Source organism: Ovis aries, chromosome 24, assembly GCF_016772045.2.
Source record: "Ovis aries strain OAR_USU_Benz2616 breed Rambouillet chromosome 24, ARS-UI_Ramb_v3.0, whole genome shotgun sequence".
Classification (NCBI taxonomy): Eukaryota; Metazoa; Chordata; class Mammalia; order Artiodactyla; family Bovidae; genus Ovis; species Ovis aries.
In genome coordinates this window covers 19,547,485-19,574,926 of record NC_056077.1, presented here as the reverse complement: position 1 = coordinate 19,574,926, position 27,442 = coordinate 19,547,485, and the positions used below count along the sequence as shown (strand labels likewise).

The 27,442-nt window shown below is 41.2% G+C and overlaps 1 protein-coding gene and 1 long non-coding RNA gene across 5 annotated transcripts; one reads left to right on the top strand and one right to left on the bottom strand.

The window, feature by feature from the left end:
• Positions 1-2,392: 2,392 nt before the first annotated feature.
• On the bottom strand, positions 2,393-12,535 carry LOC132658550 (uncharacterized). Its single transcript, XR_009598357.1, has 2 exons — positions 7,168-12,535; positions 2,393-5,307 (listed from the first exon to the last, which is right to left on the bottom strand). It is a non-coding gene; the product is annotated as an uncharacterized LOC132658550 (long non-coding RNA).
• Positions 5,040-27,171, top strand: CRYM (crystallin mu). 4 transcript variants are annotated; one of them, XM_027961527.3, is made up of 8 exons: positions 5,040-5,272; positions 5,760-5,913; positions 7,824-7,886; positions 13,295-13,396; positions 20,588-20,771; positions 24,119-24,240; positions 24,933-25,017; positions 26,824-27,171. In XM_027961527.3, exons 1-8 carry the CDS (start codon positions 5,103-5,105, stop codon positions 26,886-26,888), a joined length of 945 nt encoding a protein of 314 aa, XP_027817328.1. In that variant the 5' UTR covers positions 5,040-5,102; the 3' UTR covers positions 26,889-27,171. The 4 variants fall into 4 exon arrangements, with proteins under 4 accessions (XP_027817328.1, XP_011959634.1, XP_060261784.1 ...); XM_012104244.5 differs by lacking the exon at positions 13,295-13,396; XM_060405801.1 differs by having other exon boundaries at positions 24,933-27,171.
• Positions 27,172-27,442: the final 271 nt, after the last annotated feature.

Genomic DNA, 27,442 nt, shown 5'->3' with positions numbered 1-27,442 from the left:
TTTCTTAATCTTTAGTACTGAGTATTTTGAATTCTGAGTATGTCCCTAAATTTTACACTGGAAAGTGAGTACTTCAGTCACTGTGCTTAACTTAGGCTAGTGACAGCCCTCCCCTACTGTCAGCTTCAGTGTGGTAGTGGCAGAAAGGCTAGGAAAGTGCAAGTGGCCACCTTCTCCTCAGAGCCTGTTGGGGGCTAGCAAGAAACTTCCAGAACTGCAAACCCTCTAGATGTGTCCCAGCACAAGCTCTCAGTGGAGGGCAGGGACAGGAGAGTTAACCAGCATTCTGGCTACTGGCCACTACAAAACTAATGTTTATTAATATTCTTTCTAGTAAGTCATTCCTACTAACAGTGTTTTCATTATTTTAATGATATAAACTAAAAAGCATGAAGAATACTCACATAATAAACACCTGACAGCTAAGTGAAGATCATATCTGACTCTTTGGGACCCCATGGACTGCCTCCCAGGCTTCTCTGTCCATGGAATTCTCCAGGCCAGAATACTGGAGTGGGTAGCCTATCCCCTTTGGAGGGGATCCTCCCGACCCAGGAAATGAACCAGAGTCTCCTGCATTGCAGGCAGATTCTTTACCAGCTAAGCTACCAGGGAAGCCTGCCTGCCAGCTAAACATTTTACAAGATGAGTTCCTTTATGCCTCACCACAACTCTGGGAGATTGGTGCTGATATTACTATCTGATTTTACAGTGCAAGTAACAGGATCAGAGTGGTTAAGTCTGTTTAAGGTTATCCAGCATGTACAGTGACAGAACTAGAATTCAGATCCAAATTGGCTAACCCCACCCAGAACCCTTACTTAGGAATCACAAAATGCATTATCCTCTACCAGCAAGTGATTTGGTGGGGATTTCAGCTAAAAAAAGCCTTAAAACTCCAATTAAAAAACACTCAGAAACAAATTGAGATGTTAGAATATCCGTTCATACAATGTATCAGATCTATGAGGAAAGAAACAATATGATTTCCATGGAAACTCCTTGTAAACTAATCCTAGAAACATATTTTACTATTATACAAAAGTATGCTAACTCCATAGCTCAGCCAAGTGGTGTGACAGCAGCAATCCCCTCTCCCTCTGCAGCATTTGGGCCAGTGTTTGTTGTACACTGATTGATCTGCTGTCAGTCCATGCTGCAAAACCAGCTTCTAACCTGTATTCCAAACCATTGCTCTACAGTTGGCCACCGCACCCGTGCTGGTCCCCTGGAATTCCAACCAGCTTCCTAAGAAACACTGTTGCTACCATCAGGCTGGGGAGGAGAAAGAAGGTTGCCCTCCCCTTTTATGATGACTTCTTTCCAGACTCTTGAGTTAAAACCAGACCATAATGTTTGGCAGCTAAAACTAAGACCTGGGTGATATTACCCAAAGCCACATAAGGAAGATGATTTGAGGTAATTCAGAGACCTTTTGAATAATCTTTTGAATATTGTCTCCAATACTTTGGCCACCTCATGCGAAGAGTTGACTCGTTGGAAAAGACCCTGATGCTGGGAGGGATTGTGGGCAGGAGGAGAAAGGGATGACAGAGGATGAGATGGCTGGATGGCATCACCGACTCGATGCACATGAGTTTGGGTGAACTCCGGGAGCTGATGATGGACAGGGAGGCCTGGCGTGCTGCGATTCATGGAGTCACAAATAGTCGGACACGACTGAGTGACTGAACTGAACTGAACTGATTGTCTGTTGAATAATCATGCATTTGTGCTTAGTCGCTCAGTCATGTCCAACTCTTTGTGACCCCATCGCCTGCCGGGCTCCTCTGTTCTTGGGGATTCTCCAGGCAAGAATACTGGATTGCCATGCCCTTCTCCAGAGGATCTCCCCAACCCAGGGACCAAACCCAGGTTTCCTTCATTGCAGGCAGATTCTTTACCGGCTGAGCCACCAGGGAAGCCCAACCATGCTTTTATTTTTAGCATCAGTAGAAACAAAGTTAGCCTGGTATTGTAGTTTAATATACTATTTCAATAATTTTGAATTTGCATTAGAAACTTTTTAAAATTATGCATTTATTTTGATGCAAATTCAAAATTATTGAAATAGTATATTAAACTACAATAGCATGTAAATTTTGTTTCTACTGATGCTAAAAAGAGTAGTAAAAGTCTTAACAATATATTTAAAGTAAATAATAAAAGAGCTCTCAGAAGCTATTAGAGCATCCACAGAACCTGGCAGTTGGATTCCTAGCATGTATGATCACCTAAGAACTCTATTCTGTCTGCCCAGGTTGTACAAATGCTGATCCTAACGAGATACTGCATATTGCATAACATTAGTTTTGAAAAGGCTTTGCATTTTTTGGAACCAGTTAGTTGCCTGAGACTCCAGTCCCAGCAGAACTAATTCAGTCAAGACCAATTTTCCCAGTGCTACTTTACTGAGGACCTGGGTGATGTTACACAAAGCTGTATAAGGAACATGATTTGAGGTAATTTACAGACTAGTCCTGTTCCTCCAAGATTTGCTAGAAACAAATACAAAAACATTCAACTTGACCAGGGCTCAACTTTTATTCATTTTTTAAGTTGTTTTTTCTTTTTTAAATGTGGACTGTTTTTAAAGTCTTTATTGAATTTGTTACAATATTGCTCCTGTTTTCTGTTTTGGCTTTTGGCCACGAGGCATGTGGGATCTTAGTTCCCTGACCAGGGATTGAACTGGCACCCCCTGCATTGAAGGGTGAAGTCTTACCCATTGAACCGCCAGGGAAAAGTCCCATGGCTCAACTTTTAAATTCACAACAGTGAAGGGGAAAAAAGATATCTGGCTCTCCTACTTCATTTCTCTTTTAGATGGTATTCAGTTTTGCTTTTTCTCCCTCAGAATAATGAGTCAAACTGCTGTTTTCTTTATACCTCTGTTATTTTCTGAATCCAATAAATGTTATATCATCATAATTATAACAACACAAATAATGAACATAAACACTTCTGTCATCCCAGCAGCCCTGAGCATGCACTTCTAGAGATGGTGGACTGAAGAGACAGAATTGTAATTAAAATAAGCTTTTCCCAACCACAACCTCATCTTTTTTTTTTTTAAACGATAATAGAGGTTTTCATGTATTATGTGGCTACTCTGTACCAAGCACTGTGCTAAGTACATTAAGTGTGTGTGTGCGCGCGCACACTCAGTGTTGTCTGACTCTTTGCGACCCCATAGACTGCAGCCTGCCAGGCTCCTCTGTCCATGGGATTTTCCAGGTGAGACTACTGGAATAGTTTACCATTTCCTGCTCCAAGGGATCTTACCCACTCAGGGATAGAACCCATGTCTCTTGTGTCTCCTATGTTAGCTGGCAGACTCTTTACCACTGTGCAACCTGGGAAGCCCTAAGTATATTACATACGATTTATTATTTCATTGATACAATATTATGGAACGGAGACTTACCCAGTGGCTCAGCAGTAAAGAATCCACCTGCAATGCAGGAGACGTGGGTTCAATTCCTGGGTTGGGAAGATCCCCTCAAGAAGGAAATGACAATTCACTCTAGTAATCTTGCCTGGAAAATCTCATGGACAGAGGAGCATGATGGTCTATAGTCCTTGCTGTTGTTGTTTAGTCATTCAGGCACATCCAACTCTTTTGCAACCCCATGGACTATGTAGCCCGCTAGGCTCCTCCATCCATGGGATTTTTCAGGCAATAATATTGAAGTGGGTTGCCATTTCCTTCTCCAGGGGATCTTCTCAACCGATGGAGTCTCTGAAGAATTGGACATGACTGATGGACATGAGTTTGAGTGAACTCCGGGAGTTGGTGATGGACAGGGATTCATGGGGTTGCAAAGAGTTGACACGACTGAGCGACTGAACTGAACTGACTGACTAAATAATAACAAGTCTGTGCCAAGCATTGTGCTAAGCACATTTTATATGATTTATTACTTTACTGATACATATTTTGACACTTACTACACCGTCTTTCATTATGATGTGACCATTTCCTAAGAAATGCCCTAGGTAGCTCCCAGTGAAAATATCAAGGGAGCACAACTTAAGCACAGAAGTCTCCTTACCCATATCCCAAGCTACACTCCTGCTCATTTGTTTCATCCTCTGATGGGTTATAAGACCCATCTTTCTAAATATTTAATCTCTTTAACCATGTAATTCCCTTCCAAAGAATCACCCTCCTTAGCCTCTTGACTTCAAGAAGCATCCCAGTCTTATGCCTGGTGCTCCTAGATAAAACTAGTTGCTGGTTCCAGTCTTACAAGATACTGTTCTCAAGGAGACAACATTCCTTCCACTCCTGGGTTTCACCTGGTTCGAAATGCCCTCTCCCAACCTCTCTGCCAATGTAGCCTAATGGTTAAGAGTAGAGTTTTGGAGTCTCACTTCAAGGGCAGATCCCAACTCCTCTGCTGATATGACATCTGATGCATTAAGCAATTTGTAACTAAGGTCATTATATCTTGCCCTGGGAACTTTCCCCTTTTCTAAAGGTGAATTAATTAGTTGAATTGGTTAACCCCAAGAGAAAACTGTGCAACAGGCAGGCAACTGGGGGTGGGGATGGAAATGGGGGTGGGAAGGAGTTTGGGATAAGGGACTCCAGATGGAGACAGAATTGAAAGGAAAATGGTTTTTAATAACCTTCTATCGCCTTACATCCAAGACCTCCTAAGATGTAGGCAATAATTTAAGAAATAAGGGAGCCTGTCACTGTTCACCCTCGTCTCCTCTGTCCCCTCTTTCTCTGGCAGCAGGGCCTAGACAGCAAATAGTGGAGTTGGTGGAGACAAAAGTGGGGCGCCAAACTAACACGTTTTGCAAGGAATGTGACCACAGCTAACTACAGGAGAGAAAGTGGACCCAAGGATACCAACTCCCAGCCCGCCGGCTGCCTCAATTCCAACCTAGGGGAAACCGCGACTGGAGCGGACCCAATTCTCCCAATCCTGCAGATGGGGGTGGGAGGAAAACGGCTTTGCTCCACCCTCCGAGCTGGGCGGTGATCTGTAGGCGGCAGCGCTCCCCGCTTTCCCCGGCTCTCATTTAGGGCGCAGCACTAGAAACGCGGATCGCCGTGAGCGCTCTGAGGTTAGAAGTCCGGCGGCGACATGAGCTCGAGGCCGGTGTTCCTGAGCGCGGCTGATGTAGAGGACCACCTCCGCAGCTGCAGCCTGCTCATCCCGCCTCTGGAGACCGCTCTGGCCAACTTCTCCAGCGGCCCCGACGGAGGAGTCATGCAGCCTGTGCGCACCGTGGTGCCAGTCGCCAAGCACAGGGGGTAAGTGAGGAAAGCCGGGTCCGGGGCTGGAGAAGCTGAAAAGGAGGAAGGGGAGGGGTGAGAAGGGAAGCAGCAGGAGAAAAGAAAGGAGGGCTTCCCTAATCCTTACTAATAACACCTAATTTGTGCAACCTACTGTGGGCGCTTTAAAGCCGTTATCTGGTTTCATTCAACACACTCCATATGTACGTGGCTATTGATGCAGCTATTTGCTGATGGGAAAACCAAAGACTCAAGAGGTGAAGCGAATGACCCAAGGTTATGGCAGCTAGTAAGTGGCAGAACTTGGGGTGGTTTTTCTCATCCAGAGGCAGACTCGAATGTACTCTGCACACTGCTAAAGGCAACGGCAGAGGGATGGGGACAAAGGAGGGAGAAGGCCAGTAGGGCAATAAGTGAGGAAAGAGAAAGAAAAGGACATAGGGGCTTGATAGGATGTCTCCTCATTGGCGGGAAGGGGTTGAAGTTGCTCCCTCTCTTCTTCTAGGTTCCTGGGGGTCATGCCCGCCTACAGTGCAGCAGAGGACGCCCTGACTACCAAGCTGGTCACCTTCTATGAGGGCCACAGCACCACCCCCACTGTCCCCTCCCATCAGGCTACCGTGCTCCTCTTCCAGCCGAGCAATGGCTCCCTTCTGGCGGTGAGCAACTCTCTGCCCAGGGGTTTAGCGGGGGGCCCCTGTGCACAAAGCTAGGCTCAGAATTTAGGCAAGGAGGAGTATTGAATGTGACCACATATGCCCCTCTCTGAATGACTGGATGCCAGTGACTGTGTAGGTTACCTGTGACTGTGTATCTGTTTCTAGGACTGCCTGAGGATGTAACCCAGCATCAGAGACCACTGCTGCTTCCAGTATATGAACTTGTGTAACTAATGATCTTGTCGTTCTTGTAGGGATCTTGTCCTGTACCAGTTACTACAAATATACAGCTTGCACAAATCCAGTAGCTAAGGAAACTTTTAACATGAATCTGTAACATGTAGTTACATGAGTTACAGATTAGGGGCACTCTCTAATACGTGGGAGTATTTTCTAAGAGGAACACGGTGACCTGTTTTAACATTTAATGATAATATCAAAAAAATAGTAGTCATCTGTATTTGTGAATTACTTTGTGTATGTCAGACACTGTTCCAAATACTTCATATATATTAATGCTTTTAATTCTTAAAACCACTCTGTGAGGTAATTGTATTACCCCATTTTGTAGATGAGAAAATTGAGTCATAGAGCAACTATGCCAAAGGTTGCCAAGTTTACATAGCTAACAGGGGCATGGATGGACTGGACTTCATACCTACTCTGGGTAAGCCCAGGGCCTATACTGTCTTAGCATAGTAGACTATGCTCCTCTGCCTTTCTAACTGCCACTTACTGGGCACTTATTATGTGCCAGGCAAGAGAAATTGATCTCATTCAATTCTGACAACTTTCCTCTAAAATTTTCTCAGAATTTCAGGCTCCCCAAGGAAGCTGGCTATGTATTACTCCTCTGAAAAGAGTCTTTAGTTCTTGACAATTTCTGCTCACCCAATGGAAATGACATCCATACTACTTACCAAGAGTGCTTACTGAGGAAATTGGTACCACCTCAGGCTTTGGAACTAAATGACAAGGCCTGAAATTCTTCCTGAATCTGACTGATAGCCAAACAGTTCACTTCCTTGTCCATAAAATGAGACTACTGATACTATTTGATGAGGACCAATTGAGATGAATAATATAAACAGAGGACAGCAGAGCAAAGGATGGTGGTGATTACTAGCCAGGTGTAATTCAGAACCACCTGGGGAGATTTTAAAAACAATGTCGTCTGGGTCCTATCCCTAGTGATCCAGATTCAGTTAGCCTAAGGATATATCTGAGCATCTGTATCTTCACAAACCTACTCACGTGTGCAGGAGGAATTGAGCGCCACCGAGGCAGAGTTTCAGGGCCCTTGCGCAGATGTCAGGTGACTTACTTTGAGAATCCTGGGGCAAATAAAGCAAATGGGCATTTCTTGAGGGCTGGCCATATGTTAAATGTCTTCATTTTTGCCAGTGCTTTTAAATCTCACAAAAACCCTCTGAATGGTTGTCATTATCTTTGTTTTTACAGGTAGGAAAAACAAAGTGCTTATAGATTAAGATATTTGTTCAAAGTTACATTTCTTATAAGTGGAGGAATTGGTTCCAGGCAAAACACCTTCCTTGCAGACTATTATGATGCTTTCTGGCGCTTCCCAGGTACTGGTGGTTAATGATCCACCTGCCAATGCGAGAGACACAAGAGACGCAAGAGACACAGGTTTGATTCCTGGATCAGGAAGATTCCCCAGAGTAGGAAACGGCAACCCACTCCAGCCAATATTCTTGCCTGGAGAATTCCATGGACAGAGGAGTCTGGTGGGCTACAGTCCATGGGGTTGCAAGGAGTCAGACACAACTGAACCCCCCACACACACACACACACGATGCTTTCTAGGGCTGACTCTTTTAGAGCATTTTCTCTCTGCTTAAGCGGTGAATCCAGATGCCCCTTCCTCACTGTCTCTTCTTTCCTCCGAGGTCATGGATGGAAATGTCATAACTGCAAAGAGAACAGCTGCAGTGTCTGCCATTGCCACCAAGGTAAGATTAGTGCAAGCTGGTGGGTGGAATTGAGTATCTCAAATTTGAAGGTCTAAGTAGAGGTGAGGAACATTTTTATTTTCTATGGGCATAGATGAAACATCATATGCCAAATATAGGCTGTTAGGTGAGCACAGTGATTCACGAGATGATTGGCTACCACAATGAGCCCAAGATTCTAGATACCTTACATGTGCTCTTTCTGATCATCACCCCAGCCTTGATGATTATCTCCTTTTGCCAAGTATAGGAAATATGACTCACAGAGGTTTTGCAAGTTGATCAGGATCACACAGCTAATAAATGGCAGAGCAGGAATTTAAAACTTGACCTCTTGGCTCCCAGACTGCTTTCTTGCCCCTGATCCACACTGTTCCTGGCAAATCAGTGTGGTTGCCCCATAAGCCAGAGTCAGGACTGCACAAAAAGCAGAGAGGACAACATATCTGAGCCAGACAAATGTATTCATTCAGATCCTATCATGTATCAGGCACTGTTCTAAATGTCGGAGATGTGGTAGTGAACAAACCAGAGGGTGACATACACAGAGCTGGTGAGACAATAAATAAAATAAAAAGTGAAATTCGTAGTATGATTTGCTTAAAAAATTAACCAACAACAAACCCTTTTGGAGTTTAATAATAGGCTAGGGTATGCTCCTAAACCACCACCCACACCACCAATTAGAAGGATGAAAATAAAGCAGAATCGAGGATATTGGGAAGCAGTGGCATTTAAAATTATCACGGACAGACCTCACTGAGGTGACATTTGAGTAAAGACAAAAAAAAAATGAGTGACTGAAACAGGAGGAGGCTAGGAGCCCTTGAGGCAGAAGAAATAGCAAGTGATACAGGTGATAATATTTCTAAGCAGTGCAAGGGCATCCTATAAGAAGAACAGTATTTTTAGAGGTTAGGGTGAAAAAGAAGAGGTATGGATAGGAACAGTTAGAGTCTGGAATCTTTCACATTAAAGATCTGGGAGTGCTGACTTATGAGGCCTAAGCAGAAAGGAAACGTGGGGTCCAGTGGAAGGTTGGAGCAGCAAAGACCAGATGTTCAGATTGTGAGTGTTTTAAGGTCTTCTAAACACACGATGATAAGGGAAGAATGTGGGGATAAATCTGGTGATTATGTAGCAAGTGATTATACTACAGTACGTACCTTGAGGAACTGGCGTTTTTTTTTGTTGTTGTTTGTTTAATTATATCCAGACCCAACTCAGATTAAAGTAATCAAGGGACTCTGAGGTATGTTCCCTGGTAACTTAGAGGGACTCTAACAATATTGCCCTACATTTGAAAAGGTCTTTGATTTTTTTCCAAAATAATTTTCAACCCACTGTCTCAACTTATTTTTGAGTTTGTGTGAGGAAGGCAGAGCAAGAATTACTGGCCTCATTTTGTGCAGAAAGAAAACGGAGACTAAGATTTCCTGAAGTCCGACAGTACAGGTAGCTGTAGGTCTTCCTGTACCAGGTCAATAGTTTCCAGCCCAGGGTATGCAGCAGCAGCCTCTAGAAAAAAAAAAATTTTTTTTTTAATTCAGGTTCCCAAAACCATTGAATTGAAATCGCTGAAGGTAAGACCAAAGAATCTAGGTGTTTGGGTTTTTTATGGTTTCTAGTTAATTCTGATGATCAACCAGGTTAATTCTTCTAGACCCAGCTCTCAGTTACACTGTGCTTTTTGAATGGATAAAAACATGCACTCCAAGAAATGTTAAGAATCATTGAGTTGATGCTCCAGAGTTTAGGCTTAAACTGCACCACTTTTTCCCTAGGGACTCGGTTGGGCTATTTCAATAAGGAGCAAATATTTGTTTTACTTTTTGTGCTATAGGAGTAGAATGTTTTCTTTTCCATCACTTCTATTTTATTTAGGGCTTTTGGGAGGACAAGTATTAGGAAGTTCTTGGGTTTGATGGACACTGTAACTTTGCATCTGGGTTGCACATACCCTGAGTTGGGGACTCTGGCATGCTTGACAATATGTATCAGGGTTTATTCTTGATGTGCAATTATTCAACAAATACCTAAGTGCCCACCAGGCACCAGGTCCTGTTCTCAGCATGGGACATAGAACCTGCAGTCACGGAGCACAGAGTGCATTTGGGGAGACAGATATTAATCTAAAGATCGCACCAGTTAATGGGAAAACTACAATCCTAACAGATACATTGAGTGAAAGGGGAGCAAAACAAAAAGTGGAGGGTGGGGAGTGTCTTGCTCCAGGCTGTGGGATTTACCACGGCTTATGGGCTTCCCTTGTGGCTCAGCTGGTGAAGAATCCGCCTGTAATGCAGGAGACTTGGGTTCGATCTCTGGATTGGGAAGATTCCCTGAAGAAAGGGATGGTTACCCACTCCAGTATTCTTGCCTGGAGAATTCCATAGACTATATGGTCCATGAGGTCACAGAGTCAGACATGACTGAGAGACTTTCACTTCTTTTGTGAGGGTTAGCTGAGCTTCAGTTCAGTTCAGTTCAGTTCAGTTCAGTTCAGTTGCTCAGTCATGTCCGACTCTTTGCAACCCCATGGACTGCAGCACACCAGGCTTCCCTGTCCATCACCAACTTCCGGAGCTTACTCAAACTCATGTCCATTGAGTCGGTGATGCCATCCAACCATCTCATCCTCTGTTGTCCCTTTCTCCTCCTTCTTCTCCTGTCTTCAATCTTTCCCAGCATCAGTGTCTTTTCAAATGAGTCAGTTCTTCACATCAGGTGGCCAAAGTATTGGAACTTCAGCTTCAACATCAGTCCTTCCAATGAGTATTCAGGACTGATTTCCTTTATGATGGACTGGTTCGATCTCCTTGCAGTACAAGGGACTCTCAAGAGTCTTCTCCAAAACCACAGTTCAAAAGCATCAATTCTTCGGCACTCAACTTTCTTTATAGTCCAACTCTCACATCCATACATGACCACTGGAAAAACCATAGCCTTAACTAGATAGACCTTTGCTGGCAAAGTAATGTCTCTGCTTTTTAATATGCTGTCTAGGTTGGTCATAGCTTTTCTTTCAAAGAGCAAGTGTCTTAATTTCATGGCTGCAGTCACCATCTGCAGTGATTTTGGTACCCAGGAAAATAAAGTCTGTCCCTGTTTCCATTGTTTCCCCATCTATTTGCCATGAAGTGATGGGACCGGATACCATGATCTTAGTTTTCTGAATGTTGAGTTTTAAGCCAACTTTTTCACTCCTCTTTCACTTTCATCAAGAGGCTCTTTAGTTCTTTGCTTTCTGTCATAAGAGTGGTGTCATCTGCATATCTGAGGTTATTGATGTTTCTCCCGGGAATCTTGATTCCAGCTTGTGCTTCATTCAGCCCAGCATTTCATGTGATGTACTCTACATATAAGTTAAATAAACAGGGTGACAATACACAGCCTTGATGTACTCCTTTTTCGATTTGGAACTGAGGTCCAAAATAGCTGAGCTTGCATTAGAATAATAATAGGACTTACTGTGAGGAGCAGAAGTGAAAGTACTCCAGGCAGAGGAAAGAACCTGTGGAGAGCGAAGCCCTGTGGTTGATAGAGGCATGTGTGCCAGGGGAGCACCAAGGAGGCTTCTTGCCTGAAAGACCAGAGGTGCAGAGAGTGTGTCCAGAGGGGAAGCTGAGCTGACCAGGGTGCCAGACCACACAAGGCCTTAGTGAATGCAAATGAAACATAGTCTTTCAAACTCTTTAAGAAACCTAGCAGATTCATATATGTTTTTAATTATCTGCATGCTCTAGGAAAAGAATGAAGTGGCACCAATCCTATTATGATTTAATAAATATCATACATGTTATACCATTTAGGAAAAGAGATGTTAGTTATAACATTATTATCAGGGCAGCAACGTGTCAAGCAAGAGAAGCAAGCAGAATTACCTAATTCTCTTTACTGAGTGGGAACATAAGTTATTGTCATTTTGAAACCTTTTCAAATCAAGTTTCTTTGAGCTATAGTTGATAGCCGAAAATGGTATCTCTCCTGTGCAAATGCAGGAGAGAGAATCTCTAATCACCTGCTAATATTTGAGATTCCTTTTTGCTAGTGATTAATGATTAAAAACACTTTTGTTTTTAAGGTTGCACTCCAGAATCTCAATAATGGTAATTATTGATACAGAGCAGATCAAGATCAACTTTTATTAAATGAAATAGAGAAAAGACAGAAGATGGTCTTATTTAACACGGATGATTTGAGGAGCAAGTGATGTCCTTTCTCAATGCCAGTAGTTCTTAAGTGGAAACAGTTAAGACCAACTGTTGCCAGAGACCAACTGCCCCAGAGACAATTAGCAGTGTTTGAAGACATTTTTGGTTGTCACAACTGAGAGCATAGGGGGTGCTAATGGACAGAGGCCAGGGATGCTGCCAAGCATCCTGCAGTGCATAGCACAGCCCTCCCCCTGCCAACTACCCAAACCCTGCCAACAAAGAATTATCCAGCCCAAATATCAGTAGTGCTGAGGTCAAGAAACCCTGCTCTATTTCTCATAGGTAATAGTAGAAACATGCCAATTCTGCGCAAATAAGACTGTCTCTGGGTGGATTCATGTCAATGTATGGCAAAACCAATACAGTATTGTAAAGTAAAATAAAGTAAAAATAAAAATTAAAAAAAAATAAATAAATGAAAAGCAAAAAAAAAAAAAAGACTGTCTCTGTTTTAATGGGACTTACACACCAGTACAAGAAAATAAATTTGTAAACAAACAAGTGTTATGAAGTGGTAAATTCTATCAGAGAGGTCAGAAAGACTTTACTGGAGAGTTGATCATACAACCTCACCCCCAAATAAAGATACACATATATCCTAAGAAGGTCCCACAAATGCCATCTCTACATTCCTCTTTAAAGGAAGACAGAGGCTGAGACAGGATCAACAGAGAGTAGGCACAGCAAATATAGCTTGAGAACCTAGGTTCGCAAGGATTCATGGATTCCAAAAGCAACTCACAGCTCTGAGAAGTAGGTTGGCTTATCATGTCCCTAAGATGGGGTAGCACAGGAGAAAGCATGTGGGCATTGGAGAATGAAAGATGAGGTTTTGGAGCCCTCCTGTGCCATTTAATCATTACAGGGCTCTGAGCAAGTTACATAACTTCTTTGGACCTCAATTTCTTCATCTGTAAGAAGAGGATAACTGTGGGAGCATCTAGCTCATGGAGTCAATTGTCTGGACTAAAAGAGATCATGAAGGTTAAGCATTGGTATATATTAGGTACCCAGTGAAGGCTTTTCTCTCCCTCCCGCACCATACAGAGTGGAAATGAAAATACAAAATGATATCTCCTTGATTGCCTGAGAGGTTTTGAATGAAGGTCCCCTGATTCTCAAACTCTACTTGATCCTCTCCTGACTTCAAGAGTCTCTCTTGATCTTTTCTATCTCCTTTCTGTCAAATAGTTTTTGAAACCACCCAACAGTGAAGTGTTGTGTATCCTTGGAGCTGGGGTCCAGGCTTACAGCCATTATGAGGTCTTCACAGAACAGTTCTTCTTTAAGGAGGTAAGTCCAGGGAGGGAGGTGAGGGATGTGGAGGGGAAGCAGCAGTGACATTTCTCTGTACTCCTTTGTTAAAATATAAGTTAGGCTGAAATTGTCAGGTTGGGAGTACAACCATCTAGACCATTCTTTTAATGACTTGTGTGAAAGTCCTTTGGAGATGAAGAGTTGAGGGGAAGGCCTGAGTCGCTTCTTCCAGTTTCTTAGTTTGTAGAGTACACCTAGGTACACAGAGCCTACTCAGTTACTTAAAGGATTGTATTATATCCATTGCATACATGCAGTTTTTCTTTTGGCCCCTTTCTGTTGCTTCTCTTAGCAGAATCTGGGGTCCTTAAGTATTCAAGGGTTAGGAATCCAGGAACTGACAATGAGGTCTGGAGAGCAGGAGGCCACAGCGTGCCCCTTCAAAGCCAAGACATCAGCCCACCCTTCCCCATTCTGCCTGGCTCACATTTCCTGTTATTTTTGATACACTTGATACTGCTTATATTTGATTTTTTTTTCTATGTGTGTGAGAGGGGTGGGGCAGATTTAAGGTGTGATTTTTTATGATAGAACTAATACCTCTGCTTTGAGAAATGAAAATATAAGGAAGAAAAAAAAGAAAAATTCCCTTTTATCTATTTTCAAAGACAAGTAGTTAACATTTCTAGTCTTCTCTCATCTGCTTTTCATAACATAGTTTTATGATTTTTTATGCTTTTTACCAAGGTATAATTGACATACAGTATCATATTAGTTTCAGGTGTACATCAGAGTGATTGGATATTTATAGGCATTTCAAAATGGTCACCATGATAAATCTGGTTACCCTTTGTCACCATACAAAGTTATAGCATTATTGACTGTATTGTCTATGCTGCTCATTGTATCCCCATGACTTAATTGTTTTATAACTAGAAGTGTGTACTTCTTAATCCCCTTCATCTATTTCACTCATCCCCAGCTCCTCCCTCACCCTTCCGGCAATTACCACAAGTAGTTTTTTTCATTTGTTCTCTGTGTGTATATATCAGTTTCTCAATTATTTTGTTTGTTCATTCATTTGAGGTTTTTTTTTTTATTCCACATGTAAATGAGATCATATACTATTTCCCTTTCTCTGTCTGACTAATTTTGCATAGCATAAAACCCCTCAAGATCCACACATTTTTGTCTCAGCTAACAAGATTTCATTATTTTTATGGATGAACAATATTTCATTGTGTGTGTGTGTGTGTACACACATGATAATTGCTTTATCCATTTATTAATTGATGGACACAGGTTGTTTCCATATTCTGATTATTGTAAATAATGCTGCAGTGAATATGGGGGTACCTACCGCTTTTTGTCTTACTGTTTTGTTTTCTTCAGATAAATACCAGAACTGGAATTACTGGATCATTTGGTAGCTTTTTGTTCTCTATTTTTTATTTAAATTAAAAAAATGTTTACAATCTCATGTTGGCTTCTGCCATACAACAATGTAAATTATACATACATCCCCTCTCTCCCTAGCCTCCCTCCTCTGCCCCCATCCCATCCCTCCAGGTCATCACAGAGAGCTGGACTGGGCTCCCTGTGCTACACAGCAACCTCTCACCAGCTACTCTTCTTACACCTGATACTGTATGTATGTTGGTGCTACTTTCTCAACTCATGCCACTCTCTCCCTCCCACACTGTGTCCACAAGTCCATGCTGTATATCTGCATCTCCATTCCTTCCCTGAAAATAGTTTCATTAGCATCATTTTTCTAGATTCCATATATATGTGTTAACATACTATATTTGTTTTTCTCTTTCTGATGTGCTTCACTCTTTATAATAGGATTTAGGTTCATCCACCTCACTAGAACTGACCTGATTCAAATTTGTTCATGTTTATGGCTGAGTAATATTCCACTGTATATCTGTACCACATCTTCTTTATCCATTCACCAATTGATGAACATCTAGGTTGCTTCCAGGTCCTGGGTATTGTAAACAGTGCTGCTATGAACACTGGGCTACATGTGTCTTTTCGATTATTTTTTTTCTCAGGGTATATGCCCAGTAGTGGGGTTGCTGGATCATATGGTAGTTTTATCCCTAGATTTTAAAGGACTCTCCATAATGGCTGTATCAGTTTACATTCCTACCAACAGTGTAGGAGGGTTCCCTTTCTCCACATCCTCTCCAGCATTTATTATTTGTAGATTTTTTGAAGATGGCCATTGTGACTGGTATGAGGTGATACCTAATTGTAGTTTTGATTTGCATTTCTCTCAGAGTTAGTGATGTTGGAGAAGTGTCTTTAGGTCTTCTGTCCATTTTTTGATTGGGCTGTTTGTTTTCCTAATATTGAGCTGTATGAGCTGCTTATTGGAGTATAGTTGATTCACAATGTTGTATTAGTTTTAAGTATACAGAAACATGATTTATATGTATATATTCTTTTCAGATTCTTTTCACATATAAATTATTACAGAATATTGAGTAGAGTTTCCCATGTACTACAATTGGTTATTGTTGATTATCTGCTTTATATATAGTAGTGTGTATATGCTAATCCCAGCCTCCAAATTTATCCCTCACCTTCAGCCTTTCCCCTATGGTAACTATAAATTTGTTTTTGAAGTCTTTGAGTCTGAAATAAGCTCATTTGTATCATATTTTTAGATTCCACATATAAGTGATATCATATGATATTTGTCTTTCTCTGATTTACTTCACTTAGTGTGGTAATCTATAGGCCATCCATGTTGCTGCAGATGGCATTGTTTCACTCTTTTTATGGCTGAGTAATATTCCATTGTATGTATGTAGCACATCTTCTATATTCATTCATCTGTCTATAGACATTTAGGTTGCTTCCATGTCTTGGCAATTATAAATAGTGCTATAGCGAACATTGGGGTATATGTATCCTTTCAATGTATGGTTTTCTCTGGATGTATGCCCAGGAGTGGGATTCCTGGATCATATGGTAGCTCTATTTTTACTTTTTTAAGGAACTTCCATACTGTTTTCTATAGTGACTTCGCCAGTTTGCATTCCCACTGTGTGGGAGGGTTCTATTTTCTGCACATACTCCACCAGCATTTGTTGTTTGTGGACTTTTTGATTATGGCCATTCTGACTAGTGTGAAGTGATACCTCGTAGTTTTGATTTGCATGTCTCTAACAATGAGTGATGGTGAACATCTTTTCATATGCCTTTTGGCCATTTGTATGTCTTCTTTGAAGAAATGTCTATTTAGACCTTCCGCCCATTTTTTAATAGGGTTCTCTTTAAATTGAGCTGCATGAGCTGTTTGAATATTTTGGAGATTAATCCCTTGTTGGTCACTTCATTTGGAAATATTTTCACCCATTCTGTGGGTTATCTTTTCATTTGTTATGATTTGTTTTGCCGTGCTAAAGCTTTTAAGCGTATTTGTTTATTTTTGTTTTCAATTCCATTACTCTAGGAAGTAGACCCAAAAAGTTATTGTTGTGATTTATGTCAAAGAGTGTCCTGCCAATGTTTTTCTCTAAGAGTTTTATAGTGTCTAAGCTTACATTTAGGTTTTAATTGACTTTTAGTTTATTTTTGTGTGTGATGTTAGAAAAATGTTCTAATTTAATTTTTTCAATGTAGCTGTCCAGTTTTCCCAGCACCACTTATTGAAAACACTGTCTTTTCTCCATTGCATCATCTTACCTACTGCACTAGAGAGCAATTATGGATGGATATGTTTATCTCTGGGCTGTCTATCTTGTTCCATTGATCTATATGTCTGTTTTTAAGCCAGTACCATTACTGTTTTGATTACTGTAGTTCTATAGTATAGTCAAAAGTCAGTGACCCTAACTCCTTGAGCACCATTTTTCTTTCTCAGGATTGCTTTGGATATTCAGAGTCTTTGGTGTTTCTATACAAATTTTTAAATTTTTTGTTCTAGTTCTATGAAAATGCCATGAGTAATTTGTAAATTACCTTGGCTAATATAGTTATTTTAATAATATTGATTCTTCTAATCTAAGAACATGGTATATCTCTCCATCTGTTTGTGTCCTCTTTGATTTGTTTCATCAGAATCATAATTTTTGGAGTACAGGCCTTTGCCTGTTATGGTAGGTTTATTCCTACATATTTTATTCCCTTTGATGTGAGGGTGAATGGGATTGTTGCCTTAATTTCTCTTTCTGATCTTTTGTTGTTAGCCCATAGAAATATAATAGATTCCTGTGTGTTAATTTTGTATCCTGCAATTTACTGAATTCATTGATGAGCTCCAAGTTTTCTTGTAGCATCTTTAGGATTTTCTGTATCATCTGCAAACAGTGACAGTTTTATATCTTCTTTTACTTCTTTTTCTTCTCTGATTGCCATGGCTAGTACTTCCAAAACTATGTTGAATAAAAGTAGTGAGAGTAAACATCCTTGTCTTCTTGATCTTAGAAGATTTTGCTTTCAGCTTTTCAACACTGGGTTATCTGTGGGTTTGTCATATATGTCCTTTATTAGGTTGAGGTATGCTCTTTCTATGCTCACTTTTGGAGAGTTTTTATCATAAATGGGTATTGAATTTTGTCAAAAGCTTTTCCTGCATCTACTAAGATGATCATATGGTTTTCGCTCTTCAGTTTGTTAATGAGGTGTATCACACTGATTTGCAAATATTGAAAACTTCTTGCATCCCAGGGATCAGTCCTGCTCGATCATGGTGTATGGTCTTTTAATATATTATTGGGTTCAGTTTGCTAGTAGTTTGTTGAGTACTTTTGCATGTATGGTCATCAGTGATATTGGCCTATAATTTCTTATTTTGTGGCATCTTTGTCTGGTTTTGGAATCAGGTGATGACAGCCTCATAGAATGAGTTTGGGAGTGTTCCTTCCTCTGCAATTTTTGAAATAGTTTCAGAGGGATCATGTTAGCTTTTCTCTAAATGTTTGATGAAATTCACTCATGAAGTTGTCTGGTTATGGACTTTTATCGTGGGAGTTTTTTACTCATGTTTTTGATTTCAGTGCTTGCGATTGATCTGTTCATATTTTCTACTTCTTTGATTCAGTTTTGGGAGATTTGTCCTCTTCTCATAGGTTGTTCATTTTATTGACATGTAGTTGCTTGTAATAGTCTCATGATCCTTTGTATTTTTGCGGTGTCAGTTGTGACTTCTCTTTTTTCATTTCTAATTTTATTACTTTGAGTCTTCTTTGTTTTTTCTTAATGAGTCTGGCTAAAGGTTTCTCAATTTTGTTTATCTTTCCAAAAAAGCCAGCTTTTAGTTTCATTGATATTTCCTGTTGTTTTCTTTGTCTCTATTTAATTTATTTCTGTTCTGATCTTTACAACTTATTTCCTCCTACTAACTTTGGGTTTTGTTTGTTCCTGTTTCTCTAGTTGCTTTAGGTGTAAGCTTAGGTTATTTATTTCATATTTTTCTTGTTTTCTGAGGTAAACTTGTATTGCTATAAATTTCCCTCTTAGAATTGCTTTTGCTGAATCCCAGAGGGTTTGGATCATCATGTTTTCATTTTTTATTTATCTCTAGGTGTTTTTTTTCCTTCCCCTTTGATTTCTTCAGTAATCCATTTGTTGTTTAGTAACATATTGTTTAGCCATCACATGTTTGTGTTTTTTACAATTTTTTCCTTGTAGTTGATTTCTAATTTAATAGCAATGTGAATGGTGGACTTAATAGTTTCTTTGGAAAAATATTTATTGAGGACCTCTGCCCATTTGTAAATAAGATTGTGTTTTTTTATATATTAAGTTTTATAAGTTCTTTGTATTTTTTGAATATTAACTTCTTATAACATAGTTTTAATCATTAATCTTTTAATCATAGTTTTAATAGTTTTCACCGAATGTTGTAACATCAGTTTTCCAGATTACCTGATATTTGTATAGTATTTCATAGTTTTCTATCAAGAATGGTAGTGTGGTTAACCATTTTCTTATAACTGGGCTTATTATACTGTTTTCACCTTAATTAGTGAACTTATTCACATATAACATTTATTTCTATACTTATTATATTTCCGTATGAGGGCTTAGGAAATAAGCCCTTATTTTCAGTTGAACGTTGACAACTGCTACTGCAGATATTAAAATATATTAAATGAGCTAGCAAGTCCCCACTTCCTGGTGATGCCAGTGACCACCCTCTCCCTGCAAGCACTTCCCAGGAATCTAATTGTAGCTACTATTCTTGACCTCTGCTCTGCTGCACCATTCACTTCTGTAAGTAAGTGTTAGTTGCTCAGTCATACCCAACTCTTTGTGACCCCATGGACTCTAGCCCACAAGGCTCCTCTGTCCATGAAATTCTCCAGACAAGAATACTAGAGAGGGTAGTCATTCCCTTCTCCAGGGGATCTCCCAGACCCGGGGATCAAATCTGGGTCTTCTGCATTGCAGGCAGATTCTTTACCATTTGAGCCACCAGGTAAGTCCCAATTCACTCCTGAAATCCTACCAATTTTTAATTCCTTATGTATCCTTCAGAGATCAAGCTATTCCATGCACAGCACTGCACATCCTGTTTGTTAATCTCACACCTGTTATGACTCCCCTGAGGCTGCTGCTTCTGCTGCTAAGTCGCTTCAGTCGTGTCCGACTCTGTGCGACCCCATAGATGACAGCCCACCAGGCTCCCTATCCCTGGGATTCTCCAGGCAAGAACACAGGGGTGGGTTGCCATTTCCTTCTCCAATGCATGAAAGTGAAAAGTGAAAGTGAAGTCGCTCAGTTGTGTCCGACTCTTGGCGACCCCATGGACTATAGTCTACCAGGCTCCCCCAAACATAAACTGTGAGTTTGATGCTGACCTTGTCAGTTATGATTTGCATTTACATACATGTAAACTTAGGCCGAATGAGGTTAAATAGCTTCAGAAACAGTAAGTGACAGAGCAAAGTTTGATTCTAAACTTGTCTAGCTCCAGAATTTGCTCTGCTAATCACTAAGCTATATAATAGCTATTACACTACTGAGGCTGTGTGTCTCAAGCTAGAATTGAAAAACCTCCCCGCTTCCTGACATGGAAATGGAGTAGAGAAGGGTCATTTTCAAATCTGGCCTAGACAAATGTTCATTCACCATAAGGAATGATTTAAATAACTGCAGCCTTAACTCTAGAGTAGTTCAACTTTTCTATGTAACTCCTAGGTTTGATGAAATGTAAACAGCCAAATAATCACAGCACCAATGTCCCTTTTATTCCCCTGAATGAAGGTGAGAATATGGAACCGCACCAAAGAAAATGCAGAGAAGTTTGTGAACACAGTGCCAGGAGAAGTGCGGATCTGTTCATCGGTCCAGGAGGCTGTGACAGGGGCAGATGTGATCATCACAGTCACCATGGCAACAGAGCCCATTTTGTTTGGTGAATGGGTGAAGCCTGGGGCTCACATCAATGGTAAGCAGAGTGGCTCCATGAACACTGGGTGGCCAGACTCTCCCTTGACTGGACCAAGGGGCTGCCTCTGCAGAGTTGTTTTACTCATGCAGAATGCCTGAGCTTTTTAATGGCCTCAGAAACATTTGAACCTTAAAGAAACAGTATACACTCCAAAACATGAAACAAAAATCACAAACTCAAAACTAATAAGTTTAATTAAAATTTTATAAAGTATAATATGCAAATGATCAATTATAACTAAGTTCTTGAATGTCATGAAATTTAATTACAAAAGCCAAATGACTCACTTGTTCTTACCAACACTTAGAATTCATTTTTTTAATTATAGCACAAAATACATTTTATGTGACTAAATGCATTTATGTGAATGCTTTTTCATATGTGAGGTAAGATAATTGGGACTTTAAACATAAGAGTTCCTTGGGCTCCTAAAGATCCTTAGATGACCCTGGGGGTTATAGCAAGATCTGGTCTATATTAAATACTTACTATAGCAGGTGCTGTTCTACATTCTTTGTTATGTACTATATCACTGAATCTTGAAAACAGCCTTATTAAGTAGGAACTATTGTTATCATGACCCCTGTATGGTAGGCAAACCAAGGCATGGAAAGATTAAGTAACTTGCCCAAAGTCAAAGGTTTTTAGAGACAAAGCTGGGATTTGAACTGAGGCAATATACCCTCAAAGCCTAAGATCTTAAATGATTCCCTATGTTATCTTTTAGTAAGAAAACTGGTCTGGTTAGCAAGCAATTGAAGGCTAGAGAATTTAAACATGGTACCAGTGCCCCATGTTTTAGTGACAGGCACATAATGTGGACCCTAAGATTTCTGCACACATGTGCAAAGGCCAAGTATCATGATTATTTGTTCTTTCACAAATGTGTATGGAATCCCTACCATGGTTCAGGCACTGTTTTACCTGCTGGAGAAGCCAAAGTAAACCAGCCATCAAGGTCACTGCTTTCCTGCTGTTTACATTCTAGAGAAGGGAGGTAGACAATAAACAAATAGATGAGCTAAATAGTTCCAGCTAAAGGTTAAGTCCTATGAAGGAAACAAAACATGTATGATTGAGGAATGGGCCATAGAAAATTGAAGGTTTCAGCCTGTATGGGACCCATATTATGAATGTGAATCCAGGGGATAGGTCTTATTGTTCATAAAGCCAGACTCGAACAGTAAGACCATTTCTAGAAGGACTTGCAACTTCAAGAGAAGTCACTTCTGGGTAAAATGGACAAGAGCTGAATCTTCAAAAAGACAGAGTTGATTTTTATTTTCCAGCTTAAAGTAGAACATATTTGCTATCTTAGTTTCTGTGGTTAGGAGTCTAGACATGGGTTAGCTAAGTCCTTTGCTCATGCATCCAGGCTGCAATCTCATCTAGAGCTTGGAGCCTTCTTCCCAGCTCACACGGTTGTGGCAGTTCTTTGTGTTGTAGGACAAGGATGCAAGTTACTTTGGGGCTGCTCTCAGCTCCAGTAGGCTGTCCACATTTCTTTTCATGTGGATGCTCTACCTTCGAAGATAGCAACAGAGAATCTCCCTCACACTTGTATACCTCTCACACTTTGAATGTCTCTCTAGGAAGAGCTAACTTGATTTGGAGTTGAAGAGTCTGGTATCTTTCCCTGGTCTAAAGACAAAATTGGTTTGTGTGTTTAGAGGCACTAAATATACTAAAGAAAAGTATGTTACAAGGGCAATTGACAGGGAAACACCAACAATGGATTTTACTTACTTTACAACTTGGCTAAGAGTTAGGCCCAATTCCATCCTTCCCTGCATGCCCCTCATTCTTTCTCGGCATCCCACCAGCCAGTGTCTGACCCTCACCCAATGTAACCCCACTGAAGGAAGGCCAAAGCCCAGCCTGAGTCAGGCCCCTCCCTTTGCTTCCTGGACCACCTCCATTGGCTTGAGTGGCCTTATGCAACCCTTTGAGAATTCACCATGCTCCAAATTAGGGGGAACAAGTGCAATCAGAAGAGGTGGCTTGAGAGGCTAGGGTTTTTCCCACCAGCTTATGATTTATTTACAAGCTTCATTAGTTGGTGCTTCTGTTCTATAGAACTCCTCACACAAACAACCTTCAAGATGGACATTTCACATCAGTGTCTTTGACAATTAGAGTGTGGGAGAACAACAGGAGAGGAAACAAGTAGAGAAAACTGATTGGCAGTGAGAGAAGGCTTACAAATGCTGCCTTATATTTGTATAAAGCTTTATAGCCGTTTCCAAAGACTGGCCGCCATGGGCTGGATCCAGCCAGCAGATGTGTTTTGTTTAGGCCATAGAGTGTTAAGTGTTCTGAAAACCAAGAAATAACACATGCAAATAGATTTCCTGCTTCTCTTTTTGCAAAAGGAGCAGGAGGCTGGGGGAAAGGCTATCTAAGAGTGGCCCTGCATTCTTACTTGGCAACGGTTCTGCTTGAGCAGAATAGTTAGTGTCCCCTTTAGAAGGGCCTGCTTTCTTCTCTGTACTGAGTTCTCCACCATTTCTAATCCAGTTCTGCTGACCAGTGCTGCTCATTTTCATTACCTTCCTGGCCCTGCAAGCATTTGATTCAGTCTCAGCATTATCCTATGTCCCAATGCCAGGAGGCATGATTCCTTGGATTCATCATTATGGTTCTGGGCTCTGCAGAGGATGTGAAACCTTGGTGCTGGGGTGCAACCAGTTTCCTGTTGACTGGGGCTTCTCTGTGACCCTGAAACTGGGCTTTTTTTTTTCCTCATGAGGTGAGAGAAGTGGTTGGGAATGAGGAATGGGAATGATTGAAGAGCAAGCAGACAGACAGAAGATAGAGGAGTGAGGGGTATTAATAAGCTCCAAGTGATGTCTCTGTTTTAAGGTTTGTGTAAAGAAATTGCTGCTCCTGATAAGCAGAAGAAACTGAAAAGCATGTGTTCTTTTAGAGTCGTAGATGCACTTATTGGATATATAACCTTGGCACATACCTCTTCTTTGAGCCTCAGTTTGTGTACCTTTTAAATGGGAATCAGAAATGAATGTGCTTGTGAGGACTTGAAATAGTATGTGTGAAACATCCCAGTGATAGTAGGCACACAGTACATGAATGCTAAGTTGCCTCAAAATATTTTTTTATTAATGAGAATGGACATGAAATGGAGAGGAAAAAATGCCAAGTGTCATTCTTCTTAGTGAACTCAGTCTTGTTGTTTGGGAGGGAGTTGGCCTGGGGAAATGAGGCATTCCACAGTTGTTCCCCCGTGTCCTCTGTAACTTCCTTTTCCCCACCCCTTTCATTCTTCGGAGCCTGTAGTATCCCCTGTGACTACTTCAAGGCTCAGGGTCTGTTTTGCTGTCATTTAGCCATCGGCGCCAGCAGACCTGACTGGAGAGAGCTGGATGACGAGCTCATGAAACAGGCTGTGCTGTATGTGGATTCCCAGGAGGCTGCCCTGAAAGAGTCTGGAGATGTCCTCTTGTCAGGGGTGAGCCGTCTTTCTGTTGCTGATATCTGACTGTCCTTACCTGGATCCCAGGGTTTCATTAATACCCCCTTCTGTCTGGCCTGCTCCAGATCTCCATAACTCCCACCTCTTTGTGGGGTGACAACTGTCAAGTATCTTTCCATCCTTTTTAATTCCCTTCCAGAATAATGTGGCCATTATGTGGTGACATGTGTTTTCCTGTTCCCTTTGCCTTAAGAGATCATCTTGATGGCCTTTTCCATTGGATTGGGCTGTCCTGTAAAGCAGTAGGGTTGGAAGATAGGAGCCCCTGGAAACTTTCCCAGTATGGCCAACAAATCAGGACTAGTGTTGACCGCTTTCTGACCTTTTTTCATAACCAGGGCATAGCAGTAAGAAGGGGGCTGCCAAAATGAGTGTTCAGATAAGAACAGGCCTATTTCTTCACTGATACAGTGTCCTGGCAGGACATTCCCCTGGCTGCAGATTTGTATTTCTGCAATCATGGTATCACAAAAGCAGATGTGCCCACATCTCATCCCCAAAAAAAAGATTTAAGGGAGAGGCATCCTCCCTGACACCATTCAGTTTACAGAAGGTCGTTTTATCAAGTTATCCCTTATCCAGGTCAGGGACACCCTGTCCTGGCTTCAGAAGCTGGTCCTGAGCCATATTAGCTCCATGACCTGGGTCAGTGTGTGTTCATTTGACAGGCCGAGATCTTCGCTGAGCTGGGAGAAGTGGTGAAGGGAGTGAAACCAGCCCACTGTGAGAAAACTACTGTGTTCAAGTCTCTGGGTAAGAGTCATTGCTCCCAGGGCACAAACTTAACCAGAACACAAGGTAGATTTACCCATTGCTGGGAAGAAGAATGTGTCAGCAGGCTCCATAACTGAATCACTGTGCAGTCTATCACTTAGGTTAATTATTTACGTCTTGGCATAGTGGTAAAGCCCATGAACTCTGGAACTGGGCAGTCCTGGGTTGGATTCCCCTCTATGCTATTCCTTAGACATGCATCCTTGGGCAAATGATCTCACCTCTTTGAGTCACAGTTTTCTCACCACCTGTTACCTAGAGTTTTTGTGAGAATTAAGTGAGATGTGTGTATAAAATGATTTGCCCATAGCAAGCATCAGCATTAAAACATTTAGACTTTGATCTAAATGAAACTCAGAGGAAGATATCCTTCAAAGGTGGAGGGGCAGGAGAAAAAGGTGTTTAAAAACAGGGAGCTTAAGAGAAATAACAGGGAGACCCAACCTGAGGGCAACCCAGACAGGAAGTACAGCCGGACCTTTTTTCCGCCTCCTTCCCTAACTTTCTGCTTGCTGACTTAAGAAGGTCTTTGATGGGGAGCACCATTACCACCTTGAGTTAGCACAGGCAGAAGCCCATCAAAGAAGGGGCTCCCTTCTTTGGCTGGTTTGCCTGTCAGCCCAGCTCTCCCACTTTAAGGAAATGGACACATATGATAACAGAGCTAATATTCAGCTCCTACATCTAAAATATTGAAGTACTCTCAAAATGGTTGGTAAATAGTTGCTGTCTGAGCCCCTCAACCTTGCCAGACCTCACATATGTTTTAATGATCAAGCACCCAAAGTGTTAATGCTTGGCAGAGTTTTAAGAGTATTCTGCCCACCCAGCACCCATGCCAGTCAAAGTGTATCTATGCCTTACCATCTGTTAAATATATTTTTAATTTTTCCTGCATAGAAAGACAGGCAAACACAGTATAAGCTTTATCTAGAGCCTAGTTCAGACATCACACTGATCTAGTTGAGTCTGAAAGAGTTTCATGGTTCCTTAGCAGATCAGAGGTCAGCTGCCCCCCTTCAGCAGACACAGCACTGGAAACCTGATCTACACTCCTGAGCGATTTTTACTTTCTCACTTTTGGGGGTTGGTTTACTGGCACATCCCTTCATCTAGCAGATACATCTTAAATACCTACTATGTATCAAGCTCCATACTATGTACGGTGATAGTTACAAAAATAAAAGCCAGCCCCTGGCCTTTAAGAACATATTCCCATTCAAGGTTAAGGATATTTGCCCCAAACTATAAGATAAAGGGGGGATTGCTGAAGGACTTAGGGTTTGGACTAGATCAAAGGTCCAACAAACTACAGAGCATGGGCCAAACCCAACCTGCCATCTGTTTTCATACAGCCCACAGTGAAATGGTTTCTACACTTTAAATGATTGGGGGGAAAAGGAATATTTTATGACACATAAAAATTATAAGAAATTCAAACTAAAGTGTCCATAAAGAAAGTTTTCTTGGAGCACCATCAGGCTCATCTGTTTACCTGATGTCTAAAGCCGCACTTGTACTACAGCAGAGGTGAGTAACTGCAAGTAATTGGCATGCAAAGCCTTAAATATTTATTATCTGGCTGTTTACAGAAAGTTTTCTGACCCCCTGAACTTTGGTGAGCCTTGTTTTACCCTTCACAGACTCTTCAAGCCTGAACTCACCTCTGGGTTCTCAGCCCTTGCCTGATGGACACTGTATTAGGGAACTGCTGGTTCTGGGACCCGGGCTGTTTGGGGGAAAGTTGTTCTGACAAAAGTTGAACCAAATTTCTGTCCATTCCAGGAATGGCGGTGGAAGACATGGTTGCAGCCAAACTGGTATATGATTCCTGGTCATCCGGTAAATAAACAAAGGAACTTTGTGTCAAGTGGATGCTACAGCTCAAAGGGTGTTAACACTAGTTGTCTCACAATCTTTTCATAATCTCTGGATTAAAAGAAGGGTTCTAGTGATCTGTAGTTTTATGCATACTGTGTCTTACCTTAAATAATGAGATCCTCTTTTGTGTTTGTAGTTAGAAACCAAAACTAAGTGGTTGTTCTGTGTCATGCCAGATTATACTAGTGGTCCCTTTTCCCAGTATTTCACTACCTTTTGTAATTCCCTGAAATAAAGCTTTTTCCAATTCTGCGGTTTTTGTTATGGTAACTTCTATCCTTCACAGCAAGGAAAGTGAAGGGATCAAGTGCTCGTGTTCACTCCCTGAAGGCTCTCCAATGGCTGTAGTTAATTTTTTTCTATTTTATTAATTGAGATACAATTTACATACCATAAGTCCACATTTTGAAGTGGTGGATATAATTCAGTGTTATTAGTATATCCACAGCGTCATGCAACCATCACCACTGTCTAACTTCAGAACATTTTCATCACTCCAAAAAAAAAACCCAGTACCCATTAG

Bases quoted from the DNA above. Each gene is read 5' to 3' on its own strand.
- CRYM (XM_060405801.1), top strand. From the start codon at position 5,103: ATGAGCTCGAGGCCGGTGTTCCTGAGCGCGGCTGATGTAGAGGACCAC. The intron at 5,273-5,759 runs GTAAGTGAGGAA...CTCTTCTTCTAG, and splicing joins CCAGTCGCCAAGCACAGGGG to GTTCCTGGGGGTCATGCCCG. The intron at 13,397-20,587 runs GTAAGTCCAGGG...CCCTGAATGAAG, and splicing joins AACAGTTCTTCTTTAAGGAG to GTGAGAATATGGAACCGCAC.